This window comes from Nanorana parkeri, unplaced genomic scaffold (genome assembly GCF_000935625.1).
Source record: "Nanorana parkeri isolate BGI_ZX_2015 unplaced genomic scaffold, ASM93562v1 scaffold25, whole genome shotgun sequence".
Classification (NCBI taxonomy): domain Eukaryota; kingdom Metazoa; phylum Chordata; class Amphibia; order Anura; family Dicroglossidae; genus Nanorana; species Nanorana parkeri.
Window position 1 is genome coordinate 2,104,186 of NW_017306293.1, and position 19,341 is coordinate 2,123,526.

The 19,341-nt window shown below is 42.3% G+C and overlaps 1 protein-coding gene across 1 annotated transcript in view; it reads left to right on the forward strand.

Annotated features, from left to right (window-relative positions):
• The window catches only part of VEGFB (vascular endothelial growth factor B), a 48,249-nt gene extending 39,296 nt beyond the window's left edge, over positions 1-8,953 (forward strand). Inside the window, exons 5-8 of the mRNA XM_018565245.1 lie at positions 1,237-1,269; positions 5,598-5,681; positions 5,921-6,043; positions 8,597-8,953. Coding sequence (XP_018420747.1) covers positions 1,237-1,269; positions 5,598-5,681; positions 5,921-6,043; positions 8,597-8,618 — 262 coding nt within the window. The 3' untranslated portion in view covers positions 8,619-8,953. The remainder of the gene's footprint in view (positions 1-1,236; positions 1,270-5,597; positions 5,682-5,920; positions 6,044-8,596) is intronic.
• The last annotated feature ends 10,388 nt before the right edge of the window (positions 8,954-19,341 follow it).

Below are 19,341 nucleotides of genomic sequence, written 5' to 3' on the forward strand. Positions count from 1 at the left end.
TTTATTAATTTATTTAAAAAGAGATTGATTTATTATATATATACATTTTAAATGTATTAATTTTATGGAAAATGTATTAATTTTATGGAAAAGTGAATGATTATATATATATATATGTGAAAGTGGGGGGGGTTATGGCAGGCCAAGTTGAAATGTGGGACTAAGTCATCGGTCCCACATTCCACCGGGGTCATGATTGATGATATTACAAACTGCACTACCTACTTATTAACACTAACTGCCCCTCGTCTATCCCCTAGCATATCTAAGAAAAGAAAACTGGGCTGTACAGGCTCTCGGGGGGGGCTTTGCAGGCTCACAGGTGGGCTAGGTCGGCTGTGCAGGCTCTCAGGTGGACAAAGGAACAAAGGGCCCTGGTGCAAGATTTTATGTTGGGGTCCCCCAAGAGGGGGGTGGGGGCGGGAGGGGATCTTATTGGCCCCCCAACCCCCGGCGGTCTCTGCACCAGAGGAGCTTACACTCTAATGTACCCCCACAGTCTCACACAATTATTATTATACATTTATATAGCTCAGACATATACCACAGTGCTGTACAGAGAAAACTGATCCAGTCACATCAGTCTCTGTACACTCTAATGTCCACCCACAGTCACACACTATTATTATACATTTATGTAGCTCTAAGATATACTGTAGTGCTGTACAGAGAACACTGAGCCACTCACATTAGTTTCTGTACAGAGGAGCTTACACGCTAATCCAGAATGGCACCAGTTTTAGGGGGACTACAAATCCCAGCAATACATTATACAGCAATGCAGAACAGTATATGAATCGGGCTCAGGACTGTGCAACGCATTGGACTCTGGTCTTAGTAATGCTCTGGACTCTGGACTTAGTAACACACTGGACTCTGGACTTAGTAACTCACTGGACTCAGGGCTTAGAAACGCACTGGACTCAGAACCCACATGAGACCCTGCAGGGCCCACCATAGACCCGGACCTGCACTGCTGGGCCATGGCCTCCTCTCCGGACCACTTACATAAGAATTGGCTGTACCCCCCCTGATGGTGACCCTCCCCCCCCCTGATGGTGACCCTCCCCCTGAGCATATTAACCATATTAACCATGAAAATCAGTAATTTAGGACTATAAATTGCAATAAGAACCGCATTGTATTAAGACGTGGAGACTGAATGTTCTGCATATATTACAGTGTGGCTATACTATGATTATCAGTTTCACACTTTGTTGTTTTAATACTTTCCAGGCCCCGTGACAGCAGTATACTGAGGCCTGGCAGGTACAGTTTTTCGTTGTATCTCTTGAATCATTTATCATTTACTGCTTTTATTTTACAATTGTAACATAAGCATGCTATACTGTGCTACACTTTGTCAGCTCTTTTGTAACAGATTCAGACAGTGTTTAAGACCTGCAGCACTGTTGTTGTTGTTAGAGATGGATTTACGTCAGTGAGGCTAGAACACATTAATACTGGTTTTGTATGGAGTATTTATTCTTATCATCCTCACCAAAACACAAATACAGTGCTGAGGATGTTACATGACTCACTGAATTCATTCTAATGTAGAGTTATTTCACTTTTCAACAAATAATAGCGATCAGCCATAGCATTATGAACAATATGAGGTAGGCAAGCCAGTGGAGGCAGTGTGTTGCTTTGGGAAACCTTGTTTCCTGCATTGATGTGGACGGTACTTTGACATGTACCACCTACCTAAACATTGTTGCTGACCAAGTACACCACTTCATGGAAACAGCATTCCTTGATGGCAGTGGCCTCTTTCAGCAGGATAATGCACCTCACCATACTGTAAAATGGATGAAGAATGGTTTGATGAACACAACAACGAGTTCCAGCTTTTCACCTAGCCTCCAAATTCCCAGGTCTTAATCCAATTGAGCATCTGTGGGATGTGCTGGAAAAACAAGTTGGATCCATGGAGGCCCGACCTTGCAACTTACAGGACTTAAAAGATCTGCTACTGATGGCTTGGTGCCAGATACCACAGCATACCTTCAGAGATCTAGTGGAGTCCATTCCTCGACGGGTCAGGGCTGTTTTGGTGGCAAAAGGGAACCTAGTCAATATTAGTCATAAAGTTATGGCTGGAGATGCACCAAAATGGAATTCTGAGACCGAAACAGAAAAAAAAAAACATTTCAGGGCAAAACTGAAAAATTAAAATTTTTTTTTTTGCTTTACTGCTGGGGGCTCTATGGAAATATAAGGGAGTCTAAACAGATCCCTGATATTTCCCTTTTAAAATAGAAAAAGAGATTGAGGACATAGAGTCCTCAATCTCTTTTTCTGCTTCCCCAGTTATAAGTGAACAGGAAGCCTCTATACTGACAGGGTTATTCACAAAACGGTGAAGAGTTTGGAGAAGGCAGAAGAAGTGAACAATCTAGGACAACATACCGGAACTGGAAAGTGAGCTGAATTGGATAATTTTTGCAAATCAGCTATTTTGGCCTAGCTTGTTCACTTCTCCTGCCTTCTCCAAACTCTTCACCTTTTTGTGAATAGCCCTGTCAGTGTTCCTGTTCATTCACAACTTGTAGATATATCATGAGTTACTATGTACACAATCATGAATGACTAGGACGTGATGTAGATCACTTCCCATTCATTCATAATTGGTACATAGCAACTCATACTGTTTCCACTTATTTACAAACATTCAGCAATCATCTGATCGCTGAATGTTTGTACTCCGCTCTCCATCCAGGATCGGCTGTCACAGGAGGTATAGGAGGGCAGTGCGAGAGGAGAGCTCCGCCTCCTATGACATTGCAGAGCTCTCCTCCAATCACCGCTCTCCATCCTGATACGGGGGCTGAGTCGGGAGGTGTGGGAGGAGAGCTTGGCCTCCTGTAATGATCGCACCGCTCTCCATCCTGATACAGGAGGCCAAGCTGGGAGGTGAGCTTGGCTTCTTGCAATGCTAGCAGCGCTTTCCTCCCCCACTGCTCAGCATGCTGAACCCTTCTCCTCTCCACTGGGTGCCGGCCAGTGCATCGGCAGGCACACAGACTGGCTCCAGCATGGAGGAGAGAAGCTGGGATGCACTGAAATAACAGACTGAATGTGGACCTCAGTTTTCTTAAACCAATATCACACAGTTTTATGACAATTCTCACTTGTTTCTCTTAGTCCCCCCATAGCCCACTCTTTTTCTTTTTTGACTATAGCTGCCCATACACCTGGCGATTATTGTGCGATAATCGCGAGTGATCCCGCGATCGTAACAAAATCGTAAGGTTTATGGGCAGCGTGCGAATGCATTTACTGCACGGTCGTACGATTTTCGTATAACGAGCACGCTAGAAAACCTGGCAAAAATCATACGATTTTCGGCGGGTTGGTAGCGCGATCGCAAGAGGAAAGCCGTACCACCCGAGGTGCGGAAGCGCACACTGCCCGCTCACCATTGCAATCATCTGCAAGCCCTCCCCTCAGCGGGGAGGACCTGTGATGATCACAAGTATGATCTGCCTGTCCATGATGGGCAGGTCGTACGAAATTTTAATCGCCTTACAACCATCGCACAACGAAAGTCTTGTGATGATTGTAAGGCTGCCCATACATCTTGCGATCATCGGACTACACTTAACGTCTGCTGATCGAACCGTCGTACGATTTTCGGACTGCGGCCATATCCTGCCCCGATTATCGCAAGGTTGGATCAGCGGTAATTGGAAGAAAGCACCTGGATGAATTGCGGTAATCGACCGCACGTATTTTCATCTGCGCATGTGTAGATCGTACGAATTGTGACGTATGGAAACGCCACCAACCCTGCGAAAATCACAAGTTTTCTAACCTGCTGGTTAGTCAAAAGTCGATCGATTGTACAGTATTTGCAGTTGTACACTGCCCATCACCCTTACAAATATCGGACGCAAACGCGATCGGATGCGAAAAATCGGCCGATATTCGTAAGGTGTATGGGCACCTTAAGGCTAACCAAATACTGCTCAAAACTTGGCCAATTTACCAGAAAGTGGCTGGAATTCTTACCATGGGTGGCCCTGCTGGCTTGACAAAAGTTGATAACTGTACCAGTATTGCTTGGATTGAGAAGAAGGGAACTGCCTGAAAGCTTGTCGTGAAAATGTAACTGTTAGTGAAATAAAAAAGTATCACACACAGTAATTGTTTTATTGCAAGTGCATTGAAACGGCTACAGTCACTTTAAAGTGACACTAAACTCAGGAGTTAAATCTTGAAAATGCATTCAAGTACCTTAGCTAATAACAAAAATGTATCTTATTTGTGTAGCACTTGGCTGTAGATCCTCAAACCATCTCTGAATTGGTGCCGACACTGTCCTTCCTTCTGGAGGGGGGCTACTGTTGCCCCTCTTGGTCCCTGTGTGTGTTGTAAAGTAGCCACCGCTTCAAGCTCGCTCCCGTGATGGACTACAATCTCAATACAAATTAGTAAACTAAATGTGAGATTGTTACGACACATACCAGCAACTAGACATGTGTGATTCGTTTTGTTCCGAATCGAAATTCGGACGAAATTTGGGAAATTTGGACATTCGGATGTATCCGAATTACAGATATAACGAATCCAAACAAATCCGAATTTCCGATTCCGAAAGTCTGAACTTTTTAATAACTATTTGATTTAACCCTGTAGTGAATGGGTAGGGGTAAAAGTACCCCTTACTCATTCACAAGGGGGGGGGGGGCATCTGGGTGCCCCCTTAATTAAAGGGGTACCCCAATGCAAATAAGCCCCGTTGCCCACGTCACGGTTGTGGGGAAGAGGCCCTTGTCCCCATCGGCATTGGGTGCATTGGGGACACCCTCCCAATACCGAGGGCACGTGGCCTGGTAAGGCGCAGGCAGTTGGAGGGGCGCTCAATCGTCCCCCCTCTTTCCTGCCCTGCCGGGCCAGTGCTCGGATCAAAGGTCTGGTAGGAAGGTTAAGGGGGACCCCCCCCCCCTTTTTTTGGGGGGGGGGGTCCCCCTTAACATTCCTACCAGACCTAAAGGGCCTGGTATGGATTTTGCTGGGGACCCCCCCCCCCTTTTTTTGGGGGGGGGGGTCCCCCTTAACATTCCTACCAGACCTAAAGGGCCTGGTATGGATTTTGCTGGGGACCCCCCCCCCCAAAAAAAGGGGGGGGGGGGGGGAACCCCCCCATTTTTTTTTTTTTCCTCTTTTCTCTCTTGTAAAAAAAAAAAAAGTTTTTTTTCTCCAATGTCATTTTGCTGCAACGAACGAAAATGAAACAAAATTTCGAACGGACTACCGCTAACTAATTTTTCCGAATCCCGAAACGAATTCAATTTTGGACCAGAATCCAAAAAACAAAATAACGCAAAATCCGAATCAAATTGAAACTAAACACATTTTTTGCCGGTGCACATGTCTACCAGCAACTGCTAAACAACAGATCAATGCGCCACAAGCATGCATGTAATATTATAAATGCAATTTCATTTTATACACGTGTTTAACTCAGTGTAAACCATAAAAGTTCAGTAAAACAATTGTACTTGTATGTATAGTTCTTGACTTCTAAATGCATTTTCTTGCTAAGGATTTTTTGTGTTATGTCTCATAGATGTTGTTTTTGCTTCTCACAGACTCTTTACAACCTCAGTTTTAAAGAGAGGAAAGAAACGAAGGCGAAAAGGGAAAAAAGGCATTCGCTCCACTAAGAACCCAAGGTTTGTAGCTGAATGAGATTGAGTGACATTTGTAGGACAGTAGCATTATAAAAGCCATGCGGAGATGGTAAATATTACGAATGAAAGTGAAAGTTCTGGGAAAAAGGCAGTTGCAGTTTAACTAAAACGTACACATTACAGCTTTGATTTGGGTTTAAGTCTTTGCATTAACTAAGGAATATCTAGTAGCAGTAGTCAATTGATGTTGTTTTTCTCATACTTTGTCTTCTTCATCCTAGGTCTGTCTGTTCACCTTGTGACCATAGGTGGACATTAAACCCTGAAAACTGCCAATGTGTGTGTCAGAAAACTGAGGAACAGTGCAACCAGCGGGGACTGATATTCAATCAACATCAATGCAGGTGCCACACTCAATCTGATCTCAAAGTCTACCCCTCCCTGTGCAGGTCGATAGGGAAACTATGACAGGAATGTCCTTTAAAGCAGCGGTTCTCAACCTGTGGGTCGCGACCCAAAAGTGGGTCGCCGCCCCCTCTTGAGTGGGTCGCCGCAGTGTTGGTCACTCCCCAGCCGCCTGATGTCGCTGCACACTGACCACTTCAGAGATATTACTGACTGCCGCTCAGTGTTAAGCTTAATTTTAATGCTAATTCTGGGGACCTTAAAACGGTTAATTAGGACTGACTTGTAACCTGCTCTTCAACATGCAGCGGCCGTGTCATCTCTAAATTTTACCGCTGGGGGTCACCACAACTTGGTAAATGTTCCAAGGGGTCCCAGCCCTAGAAAGGTTGAGAACCACTGCTTTAAAGCATCTTATGACGGACACATACCAGAGTGTTATTCCTTGGCAAAACTGGCACCAAAAAGAAATAAGGTTCCTTAAGTGTCCTTCAAAATGTGCCAAGCCTGTTTTGACTACTCCTCAAGTATTTGTAATGATCTATGTTCATGGGCCATTTTTAGAAGAGTGTACCCTATTTTATTCACTAGACATAATAGGTTAATTGTGTTAGTTCCACGAAACCACCAGCTCAGAATGTTTGTGTTTTTTTTACGAATGGGTGTGATATTAGAACAAGAATGAACCACATCCTGTTAATACAATAAAAAACAATGTGTAACATACTGACTATTGCAGGAAAATTCAAGAAACTGTAAACCATGTTAGTTATCTTTACTCCATTGTGGAATGCCCTCAAAATGCATTTTCCATGGACAACAGATAAAAAAAACTATTGAATATAGTAAAGAAAAACACAGAGAGGGGAATTTATCAAAACTGAAGAAGACAAAATCTGGAGCAGCTGTGCATGGCAATCAGCTTCTCTCTTCAGTTTGTTCAGTTAAAGTGACATTAAACCCTCAGATTTTTTAGAGCTGAAAAGGGAAGTTCTCCCCAAGCATGAGAAGACATGAGGATTTAAAAGGAAGAGCAGCAAAGATAAGGGAAACAACCATGGATTACAGTAAGGCACACATTACAGTATTGGTTTATGTTAAAAAATCTGAGTGTTTAATGTCACTTTAATATTTGAAAATGAAAAAGAGAAACTGATTGTTTACCATGCACAGCTGCTCCAGATATTGTCTGTTCCAGTTTTAATAAATTCCCTTCAGAGTGTCAAACCAATCGTAATAGTCCAAGTGTATTAATTGAGCAGAATATCCAACATCAAGCCACTGTGTTTCAAGGGTTTATCGAGGATTAACCTGTCAGAAAACAGGGTAGATACCTGAACTGTGTAGTATGGAAGAATAAGTTTAAATGTGCTATGATTGCTCCAGCAGCTGGTGTGATAGCCTTGCTTTTGGACATTATGATCAAATAAATATACCCATCAGTTTGACACTCTATGAGGGGGATTGATCAAAATCTGGAGCAGCTCTACATGGCAACCAATCAGCATCCACCTTTCATTTTCAAACCTTAACTGAACAAACTGAAGAAAGAAGCTGTTTGGTTGTCATAGGCAACTGCTCCAGATTCTTCTGCTCCAGTTTTGATCAATTCCCCCCTCTGACTTTTATACAATAGGAATTTGTCAGAAGCGCCACCTAGTGGCTTTTTGATCTGAGAGCCATCTCTCTAGAGTTGCTACCATCTAATAGAGCCCTCAACAGAAGACCAAAACACTTTGGGATCCAGTACTCCTAAAATACACCAGTTATTAAATACTTCTATTGACAAGTGTGGAGATTGGTTCATGGAAAACGATAACCAGCAAAAGATGCAGGATTCAGTGGTGCCGCAACACAATAGCAAAGTAGTAACAGCTAATATCAAGGGGGCTCTTGAGGGTTTTGACCCAGATTTAAAACGTGTCTTTCCAATTCCTTATGCCAAAGCATCATCTTTAGGTGTTAAGCAATTAGGAAGCAGCTTCAAGCTCACCTTATAATGAAGAATTAAGAATTAATGTAAGAACTCAAATAAGCTTAGCTAGATTCCTGCCTGCATTTTGTAATAGCAGTTAAATCCAACCAAAAGGTTTTTCGAATATTGGCCTAGTAGGAAAACATTAGCACCTCTGTCAACTTTTTTATTGCTCTTTATTGTCCATTTGGGAGATTTTACCCCAGTTTGATGGGTATCAGATAGAATAGTTGAAGGGAATCCTCCCTACTTCCAATCTTGATGGGTGTCAGAACAGGAAGTGAAGGAGGATCCAGTTCAGTGAGGAAGGACTGGAACCTGGAAGATTTTTTTTTTTAGTTTCAAATGGAACCTGGAAGATTTTTTATATGTCTGTGTTCATATGCAGTGATTTCCTCTCACTTTCTGCCCAGGTTACAGGTGTCACGTGGAGCAGAAAGAAAATAATAATTTCCTCTGTGGGGCCAAAGACAGGATATAGTAGGGTCACATACCCTGATTTATAGAAATCATATCACTACCACTGTTTAATTATAACTGCAGACAATAAAGTGTCTCCTATCTTTTCTCTATACAGGTGCGAAATACCAAGAAGCTGACAGTCACCTAGCAAACAATATAACTAGAATTTAAGTGGTTTCATATCCAGAGCCATATGACTTTGCACCTTACTGCATTGGTCCTTCACCCCTCACTGCTAGAATGAGGATCACGGTTGGAAAACATCCACTGGTGAATATCATGACTAACGTTACAGTGAGCCTAAATATGGAGAATTTGCAGTCAGGTTGGAGGCCTGGCCCACTTGGTTGGCAAATATTATGTGGACTTGCTGAAGAGTGAACTCAGGATTTTGAGCAAACTGGCAAAGATTTTTTTATACATTTTATTATATGTTTTACTGTAGACTTACTGAGGCCTTGTTCACACAGGCTTTAGCTTTTATAAGAGTAGTGTGTACAGCGAGCTTTGATTGTAGAAGCCTGTAAAGCACAATTTACCTCTGGTATGGGAATGTTAAACACAGATCTTTATGGAAGTGCTGACTGTCACTAAAACGAGCTGCTACGGGCTACAGTAGGGTTAGGCTTATTTCAAGTGACTATTAGCACTCCTATTTAACATCTGCATACTAGAAATAAAACTGCACTCCATCCTTAGCTTTTTTTTTTAATAGACGTAATGACCCTTCTCTTCTCCGGTGCTGAAAGCAGATAGTATCCTTTCCCTGCACACTGTCATCTCCACAACACAAGCATTAGAAGATGAATATCTTTAGCCCACCTCATTTCCAGCCTGGATGACTTCAGGCATCATCAAGCCCTCTCTTCCCAATCTGAACTGTCCCTGGCTGGCCTCTTACAGCTATTTGTTTACTTAGCTGTCAATCTATTTTGCCATGTGTCATGTGTGGGCGTATTCCTTTTTGTCTCAGCATTATTAGTGGGTGTATTCTTTGGGCTCAGCATGATTTGTGGGCATATTATTTTTAGCTCACAATTATTTGTTGGCCTTTCCTTGAGTGGATGTAGTCCGTCCAGAATTGCCCACTCCTCGTGTCTGAAACGAAAATTTACAGAACACCTCCAAAGAGCCATCCCACTGTTTGGAAGACCTTTTGAAAGAAGATCCAAGGCATGGTGTTGTGATATATACTGGAAGAAAGTCTTCCCACCAAGCACAACCTTGAGCAAATACCCACAGAGAGACCCAGTGATGATGTCACTGGGTGTACAATGAGGTATACTTTGCAAACAGGAACTTTTTATTGAAAAAATGTAATTGCATGTTGTTCGAGGGGAACAAAGGAATTTATTATATGCTAACATTACACTTCAGCCTTAAAGGAGAATTATGAGGCGAGTGATTTTCACTCAGCCTCATAATCTGAGCCGACCTGTGGCAATGAAACTGTCACAGGTCGGCTCAATAGATCGGGAAGTGAGCAAACACATACCATCGCTCGCTCACTTCTCGATCTATCCGTACAGACAGCCGTGACTGTAACTCCCGGCTCCCTGCAGGGATTCCCCCCCCTCCCCTGTCCGATCTTCCTGGCGGAACGGACGGGGGAGGGGGCGGGTACAGCTGGCTCTGCCTCTAGATAGGCAGAGCCAGCTGTCACTCACGCAGCTGGGTGGATCCAGACAGTATTGTCGGATCCGTTCCGGCTGCGGCGTCTCAGTATACTGCAAGCTGTAGCTCGCGGTATGCTGAGCTTAGGGTGACGGGAGGACGCTAGTTTGTGTCCTCCCGTTACCCTTAGGAGAACTAAACAAAACTGCCCAGAGCTTCTCGAAAGCTTTACAATGCTTTGCAAAAGCTTGTTGTGCACACTTAGGTTGATTTACTAAAGGCAAATGGGCTGTTCAGTTTCCAAGGGAAGAATTTGCACTTTGCAAGATAATTTTCTTAGTGAATGTGGTGAAAATTAATTTTGCAAAGAAAACCCAATCACATGCAAGGAAAATAAAAAACCAGTATTTATGCTTGCACATGATAGGATAATGGAAGTCAGCAGAGCTCCATTCCCTAAGCTAAGTGAAAATTCCCTTGTGCAAATTTATTTGCTAAGCACCCATTTGACTTTAATAAATCAACCCCACTGTTTTTTATACAAGCTGAAGCCTGTGTAGAGGGATAAGACATCTATTTATTTTTTTGGCATTTTACTAAAAGAAGACTAATATAAAGTGAATATAAGATACAAATAATCCAAAAGCCTGTCCTCTGCATCCCCACCCCTATGAAGTCAGATGAATCAGGACAGGGCTTGGCAGCAAAATACCAAGAAGTTTAAGATTTTCTAAATTCCTAAATTAACATTTAATAAGAACTCATGTCAGGACAAATATGGCTAGAGACCTTGCATCATGATAAAGTCAAATGTTTTAAATATTAGCACCAGAAGTGTAAGCGTTGAAGGTAAATGATCACTTTCAAACAGTAAAATATACTGGTAATAAAGTGCAGATTTGAAAGCTTTTGGCTCAAATAATAAATAGATTTGGGAAATCTTCATTATTGTATTCATGCAAAAACTAACTCCTGTGAGTTACTAACAAGGACTTTATTTATTTGTCCATATATTATGTATCAGTTTATTTATCACTGTATAAATCTTTGTTCTGTAGTTCTCTGTTACTTATAAGCAAATATATGTGCAAATGTATTTATAAGTTTCTTTACCTTCATATTTTTTATTAAAAGGTCACGCAATGTCTATATTTTAATTTACAGATTACTTGGTGAATTACATTTACATGCATTCAGAAATTTGGGTCCCTATATGTTATGACATTCCTGTGAACCTATATATTTAACAAGCTTAAAAGTACATGTAAACCCTAACTAAATGACATTTGGTTTTCTAAAGTACATGCGTGAATTCAGCAATGGCTGCAGTGCATTTCTCAGGGCAGGTTTCCAGATTGTGACAAATGATAGACCATACCTGTGTAATGCGTGTTGAAACGGCTACATCTAGATTCCATCAGAAGTCCAAGTGACAATGGAAAAGTACAATTTGGAGACGGGTACAGAGAGTTGTGACCAGGGCTGTATAAGCCATTAAGCAAAAAATGCATGTGCTAAGGGCACCAAGGAAAGGGGGCACCATAGCGTTTTTCTCATAGCTTTAATGTGCTTAAAGGATAATTGCACTTTAAAGCAAAGTGCACTCATTCTTTTTTCTCCTGTACCCTAAGCTTACCGATCCCACCCATCCCTTTTTACAGATGTATTCTTACTGAGAACCTACTGCTGCAGCCTCCGTTGTTTATGTACAGCCCGCACCACTGTTGGGCTGTGATTAGAGCAACAGTTGCCCTTAATTCAGCCCTGGTTGTCACCCTAGAACAGGAAGTGCCTGAACAAGACCCTTCATGGCAGGATCACAAGGCATTATTTTAATTAGGGATGTACTGATACTGATACTACGGTAGTATCGGTAATGGTGCCAATACCTTCCCTGATATCGGAACTTCCAGTCAGAGGGAGATTTCCTCTGACCAGCATTGCCGCGAGGGAACATGGAGCTGACTTACCGGCAATCAGGAAGCCGGGCTGTGGGTAATGACTTGCCGTCCAGCTTTCTGATTGGCCGGGAAGCTGACTCCATGCTGTTTGGCTTGTTCAATGCTGACTGGCCGGAAGCCGGCTTGTAATGACCCACTTCCCGACTTCCTGATTGGCCGGGAAGCCAGCTCCATGCTGATTGGCTGGGAAGCTGGCCTCCTGGCCAATCAGCATCAAGACAACCAAACAGCATGGAGTCTGCTTCCTTACCAATCAGCAGCCCGGTCAATCAGCATCGATCCGGCCAAACGGCATGGAGCCAGCTTCCCGGCCAATCAGGAAACCAGGCAGCGTGTAATGATCCACTGCCCGGCTCTCTTATTGGCCGGGAAGCCCGCTCGATGCTGATTGGCCGGGAAGTCAGCTTTATTTGTTTTGCTTCTAACATCTATGATGAAGGTGTTTGATATAATTGATTAATAAAGTTCTCATAGTTTTTTTCAGTAATATTTTATAGAAATTATACATCATACATAGATCAGGCCAGGTTCAGAGGCCTTAAAACACTTATTTCATCATGCATTACTGCTGCAACGTACAATTTTGAAACCAAGTTGCCATTGCTGACCTCTTAGTTTCCTGGCTGTCATGCTGATTTTATGATTCACTAATTAATAAGTCATTACTCTGACACAAGTATGCAGATCAGGAGTTCAGACTTCATTCTGTTTTTTTCTGATAGATAGACATACTTGTTCCAAGTCAGTGAGTTAGAAAATACTAAAGTCACAAGGCAACTAGCATTTTTATAAGGAGGTCAGCAATGGCAGCCAGCATTTTCTCCTTGGTACACAGGAGTGAAGAGCCCAGAATAGGGGGAAGGTAGCTGACACTACTTCAAAAATCTTTAATGATGTAGTAAATGTAACTTGTCTGCAAGGGTGCGTAGGGAAACATGCATTTCTATTCTCAACCTGGGCTGAGTATATGGGCCCAGTGCCCTGAAAATTGACTAAAGAGCCAAACCTTTGTGGACACATGAATTTCACACCTACACTATATAGCCAAAAGTATGTGGACACCCTGCAAATTGTTAAGTTCCAGTGTTTCTAGTAAAGGGTACTGTCAAGGCTACAGCACACAAATATATTTTACACTGTGCACCTCTAAACTTGTGGCAACACTTTGGGAAATACCCTTTTCTGTTACAGCATGACTGTGTACCTGGGCACAAGATTCAGTTCCACAAAGTCATAGTTTAAAAGGTCTGATGTGAAGGACCTCACCTCCACTTTACTCAACACCTTTGGGATGAGTTTGAATGCCAACGTAAGCCAGGTCCTCTCATTCAATGTCAGTATATGATGTTTGTGAAGGCTTGCGCACAGCCTTCAAGAAGACTGGAGGTTGCTTTAGCCATAAAGGATGGGCCAACTCCATAGAAATACATATGGTCTCGGTATTTGATGTCCAACAATCTCATATAGGTGTGATGGTCAGGTATCAACAGACCTTTGGCCATATGGTATAACATTAAAATGTCACATTATTGGGTTTGTCCAGCTGCCATGGCTGAGAGAACACAAGGAAGGTCCCCTGTTAAGCTCTACAGGTCAGTTAGAAAAACAATCTCTTTCTTCAGAGCTCTCTCTGTAGGGCAGAACTACTTTCTCTCCAGGATGCTCCAAGGCAGTGTAGCAGTGTGCATAGGCATGCACACAGGGTGTGCTGGGTATGCCTGGGCACACCATAATCACTCCGGGTGTAACACCAAAACCACAACAGCGGGTGCCGTGTTTTTAGTCACTAAGCCGGTGGAGAGATCACAAAGATCTCTCTGTGACCAGCTCAGCGATAAAGAGCACAGCAGCACTTGTCACTTACATTCCTCACATAACAGCCACAGACTCGCACACCCCTAAGGCCGGCCCTGAGTGTGGCTGCGGCTTCCCATTCAATTAGTTACATGACCATCTGCCTGGCTCCCTGCTTCATTTTTGCACCCCTGCTGGAAGAGGTAAGGGGCAGTTGAAGAGATGGGAATCCGGGATGCCTCAGGTCTGTGTATGTACTGTATGCAGTGGCGTTACAATCACCATAGCAACCCAGGAGGTCGCTATGGGGCCCGGGACACAGTGGGGCCCGGCCAGATGTCGTGCGGGCCGCCTGGGTCGCTATGGGATCCTCTGCTGGTGGCTTTCACTGGCGGCTGAAGACGAACACGCCACTGTTCAGATCATCTGTGCAGCAGCGCGTTCGTCTCCAGAGTCAATCAGAGCCAGCAGCGGCGGTGGAGCAGGCTGGACCCGGTGTTCTGTCAACATCATCAACTCGCGAACCTCTGGCGTCACCGGGAGGAGGCGGGGCCGGTGCTCGGCAGCAGGGGAGAAGGTGGGGCCCGGTGACGAAGAAGGTAAGGAGTGCGACCAGCCCACCTGAGGGTGACTCTGCAGAGCCCACCATAGAGAGTCTATGGTGGGCTCTGCAGGGTTACCCTCAGGTGGGATCTCGAGTGGGCTCTGCGAGGGGTATAACTGGAAATCAGGGGGCCCCATACAAAATTTTGCTATGGGGCCCTGTGATTTCTAGTTACGCCCCTGACTGTATGTATTATATACAGTACATATATACATATTATATATACGCGTGTGTTTGTTCTTTTGTGTGCGCACCCTAATGCACCCTAGAGCAGCCTTTTAGTGTCAACAGTGCATTTTCTCTGACCCTCTCTCTCCAGCACAGTCTCTCTCCACATGGCAGGTTTACTGGGACAGTTTTTCTCAGGATAGACTCACACTTTTTAAAATAGCACACTTTGCAAACAGCTCATTTCATCAATTTAAATACAACTCTCCACACTGGTGTGGGTGGGCATCATAATTTGCTCCCATGCATTGTAGTCATATCCTTGGTTTCAATGATACATAGTCTAATCTTGTTATACAACCATCTTAAAACTAAAAGCCGAAGATTCCACAGATTACTTACTTAACCCAAAAGAATACTTCCCCCAGTATGAATACAAATAGACATGAACAAACAGTATTTTGAAATCTGATGAGAAATGTGTGCACAACCTACTCAATGGCTTAGTGGGCTTTTCTATTTGTTTAATAAAGTTGAGGATTTTGTTTGTGCTTATTTTGGTCAGTGTGTTGTTATGTTTGCCAACCAAACCATGGTACATCCAGGCCTAATAATAGACTACTGCATCTTCGGCTTCCCATTTCCCTTTTTCTGTAGTGAATAAAAATAGTGTTTGGTCTCTCTGGCATGAGATGTTTGTCAGTATAAAGATACACAGGAATGTGAAGGCCAATTGTATATTCGCATTCCTATTTAAAGGTCCTTAGAGGGTCAGTTCATTCAAAGTTGATATTTACTTGTTTGATAGATGATGGTGAGTTAAGCCATCATTTGGCTTCTTGTAAAGTGATTAAAGTCAACGTCTTTTGAGCTATTTCAAATACTGATTAAATCATCATTTCCTAATGTTATAGTTTCCTGTAGAATCAGATAGCCCCATTAACACTGGCCATGATATCCTATTTTACGGTGGCTCCTTTCCCTTGAAGGGTCCTATAGAGCCATCCTTGTGTGTGTGCTAGCAAGCTGTGTGTGTCTCCAAAAATATACAGGGCAAGCCGCTCCCCTCTTCTCCTTCCTCCTCCCTTGTCAATGCTAGTACCTGCTAGAGATTGCTCTGGCCCTTGTGATCTTGTACTAGACCAGAAGTTCAGGGAAGCAGAGCAGAGAGAGTTAGAGCCAGCTGTTTAGAGACATGATGAATGTAAGTGTTTGAGCAAAAATGAAAGGAAATACTTTGGCAATGTATATTTGTTTGATCTGGATGTATTATTGAAAATAAAGATTGAGCGTTTAATACTACTTCAGTTCACAGGTTCTCAGTATGTGAGATCTCCCAGCTATAGCTTCCATCTCTACCCCTGCTCTTGGGTCTCACTCCTACTGCTTCATCAGGGAGAGCCTTAAACTTCCTGCTTCATTCTCCACAGTAAAAAAGTAACACCCATCAAAAAGAATAAGAAGACTTTATGATGACTGTAGAAGGCATGGCAACTCAATGGAAGATCTTTCACCAATGAAGTAGTAAGCTTGTGAGTATGTCTACTCAAAGTATCTACTAAAACTGAAATATGAGTGGACTAGTCCATTTTTAAACAATTGTCTACTTCAAATCCAAAACCCTTTGTATGTGAGAATTGACAGTGTTACCTAAAAAAGTGGAAGGCACGCGGTGACCCACTGAACACGGGATCATGACCCACCAGTTGAGAACCAAGGATTTAGACTCTTATGAGCACACAGGAGCCTTTGAATGTGCATAAGCAATACCCTGAAGAGTTACCATTTGCCTTGAATTTCCCAAAAACTATTAGTTCATTTGCTGTGCCTTGAGCCTTAAAGCTGTATATCTGCAGTTCATCTAAGGCACTGCTGCCTCTGACTGCTATTCTCACAAAATTTAGAATGAAACTTGCTGATGTCACTACCATATCGCTCACTGTTCTCCTTGCTGGAGAGGAAGCGGCCTTGCATGGATCTCACTGCTTGTGTTTACTTCATTCTGTGGACCAAGAAGCAAATAATATGCTGCTTCATTATAAAATTTTAGATCGATAGATATGTTGATAAACACATACTTTATATTACCAACAATATTTGCAGTTCTGCATAATTTATGTAATGGTCATATACATCACAAGGCAATAAAAACTGAGAGAGAAAAGAGCTCAATTGTGCTATTAATGTGCCTGAAACTATTTATGAAATATGCTGTAATTTATATAAATAAAAATAAAATAAAATATGCTGAAATATGCAAAATAAAATAATAAAATATGCAAAATAAAAATATGCTGTAAAAAATGCTCTAATTATCCTACTTATATATATTTACCAAGACACAGATTTCTTTGTGATAAATATGTGCAACCTACAACTAAAGCAAGCATCATACTGATAATGGGGTTTTAGATCTGCATCCGCTTTTCTATAGATGCAACACTGATGGTACTGTTGCATGTCATAGCAGTTGCATAGCAACTCATTATGTGGATAGCAATCTCTGAGAGTGCTGTGCCATGTGACCAATTAGAATTGTATCAGACTTAGGGCAACATCAAATGGGTGCTTTAATGCCAGCGATTTCATGCCTGCGATCTTCCTAACAAAGCAGCCTATGTGACGGGATCAGAAATTCTTCTATTGTCTTCGGTAAAATGCTGCAGATATAAATAGCACACTGTCAGTTAAAAAAAATAAGTGATAGGAAAAGTTCTTCGGCAACCCTGCCTCAAGGGTGAAGTCAAATGAGGAGTTTTCCTGCCTTGTCTGATGAGGATTGGTCTGCCGTGTGACAGGATTGAAGCATTTCTCACTGACTTCTACACTGACATTAAGCAGCAATAATCAGCTCAATTATGATTTTCTATAAAGTTATTTAAACCTATTTGAAGAAGCTATTGAATTGCAAAAAAGCTGCGTGTGTAACAAAATCAAGCTTTTCCCAATGAGATCATTGAAAAAGGGTGAACCTTTTTACTTACCAAAAATGTTTTAATCTAAACCAGTGAATTGTGGACAACACAGCTAGGTATATAATTTCACTTTTCTTTATTGAAGTTACTTAATACAGTTTGGTCGAGGACACACCCAGCCTGCTAATTAAACAGTAAAGGAGAAATTATTTTTGCCTTGCATAAGCAAATTTACATTAAAGGAAGCCTAGAAATAGGGAAATATGTAAGCTGTCATTGCTGATCTCCTTTTGACTGGCTGTTACGAGGTTCTTCTGGCCCCACCAGGGGGGGATTATTCAAAGGTGGAGGAGACAGAATCTGGAGCACTTCTACATAATAACAGCATCTATCTTCAGTTTGTTCAGTCATGCTTTGAAAATGAGAAATCCCTTATATACAGTATATTTATAAAAAAGAAACTCATACATTAAAACAGGGATGCACAAATCCCAAGAGCTCTGTATGCTCCTTAAAAATGACAGCTGCCGTCTAACTTTTGAGTTTTTCTCTAGTCTTGGAGCTGGAAAAGTATCTGTACATGTACTTGTACTTGGTATCTGAACATCCCTAGAAAGAATGACTTACTGAACGGACATATGGATCTGTTGGAAACCTTTAGAACCCCCATTTTATAGATGTCTTAGGAGATATACTCTTCTTAGCAAATTAAGGTTAGCAGAATCTTTCTTTTTCTGTGTTGGACATGGAAAAATAAACCTCTAAGAACAGGTCTCCTTTCTGAAAAAATGCATGTCAGTCAGCTATGTCTATTTATCCTGAAGCATTATCACAAGCAGCTGAGGACCTAGGGGTTAAGGTATTCTGTGAGTTTGGTGGAGGAGGTTCCTTTGGAAATTCTCAATCTGAATAGAGTACATTTTGTGATAGGGGTCAAAAAGCAAGGAGTAATGACAAGACGTTCACAACAAGCTTCTCAAACTGAAATCTGCTTTCATTTTATGTCTTATTGCAGTAGATTTAGAAATAGGCAGACAAAAAGTAAAAGAGAAGAAACAAAAAGATAAATGAGGATAAATGTCAGCTGATAAAAGGTGTAATATTCAAAGCTGATTTCCATCAAACTGTGCCTGTAGATACAACAACACCCTGCAAGGATCAACTCTTTCTATTTTCTCATTTTACTGGTCCTAACTTGACTTGTGAGTATTTGTAAATAAGCTTTTATAAGATTACTGTATTTCTACTGATATTGGGGAAATATGTATGGCCAATAGCTATACGAGGAAATGCTGCCTCCTTGCCCCTGCTGCCTCTAGGCATGTTCACACTGTGTTGCCACCTCCTCAGCTCCCAGCCAACCAATCACACCTTAGTGGTTGGTTGGCTGGGACCTACCTATTCCTGTGTATTTACACTGTTGGCTGTGCTCCCCTTTGAGGGTATTTGGGTGTTCCTCCGGTAAAGATGTGAAAGAAGTCTCCTTCAAAGTGGCAGTCAGTATACTTGCCCTTGTTATTTCAGTTGTCAATAAGTGACCCCTTACATTGGTGGCCAGTGAAGTGCTAGCACCCTTACATTGGTGGTGGCCAATGGGAGAAAGAATGCCCCTTATATTGGTGGTCAATGGGAGTAGGCATTTTTTCTTACATTGGTGTTAATTGAGAGGTCCCCTTATATTGAAGGTCAGTAGAAAGCATCTATCAAGTTTTAACAGGCAACACATTTTGTAGGTCATACACAAATTCCCCTTCATTAATATGCTATATGCAATATGCTACAAGATAGCAGAAACATGTTTCAT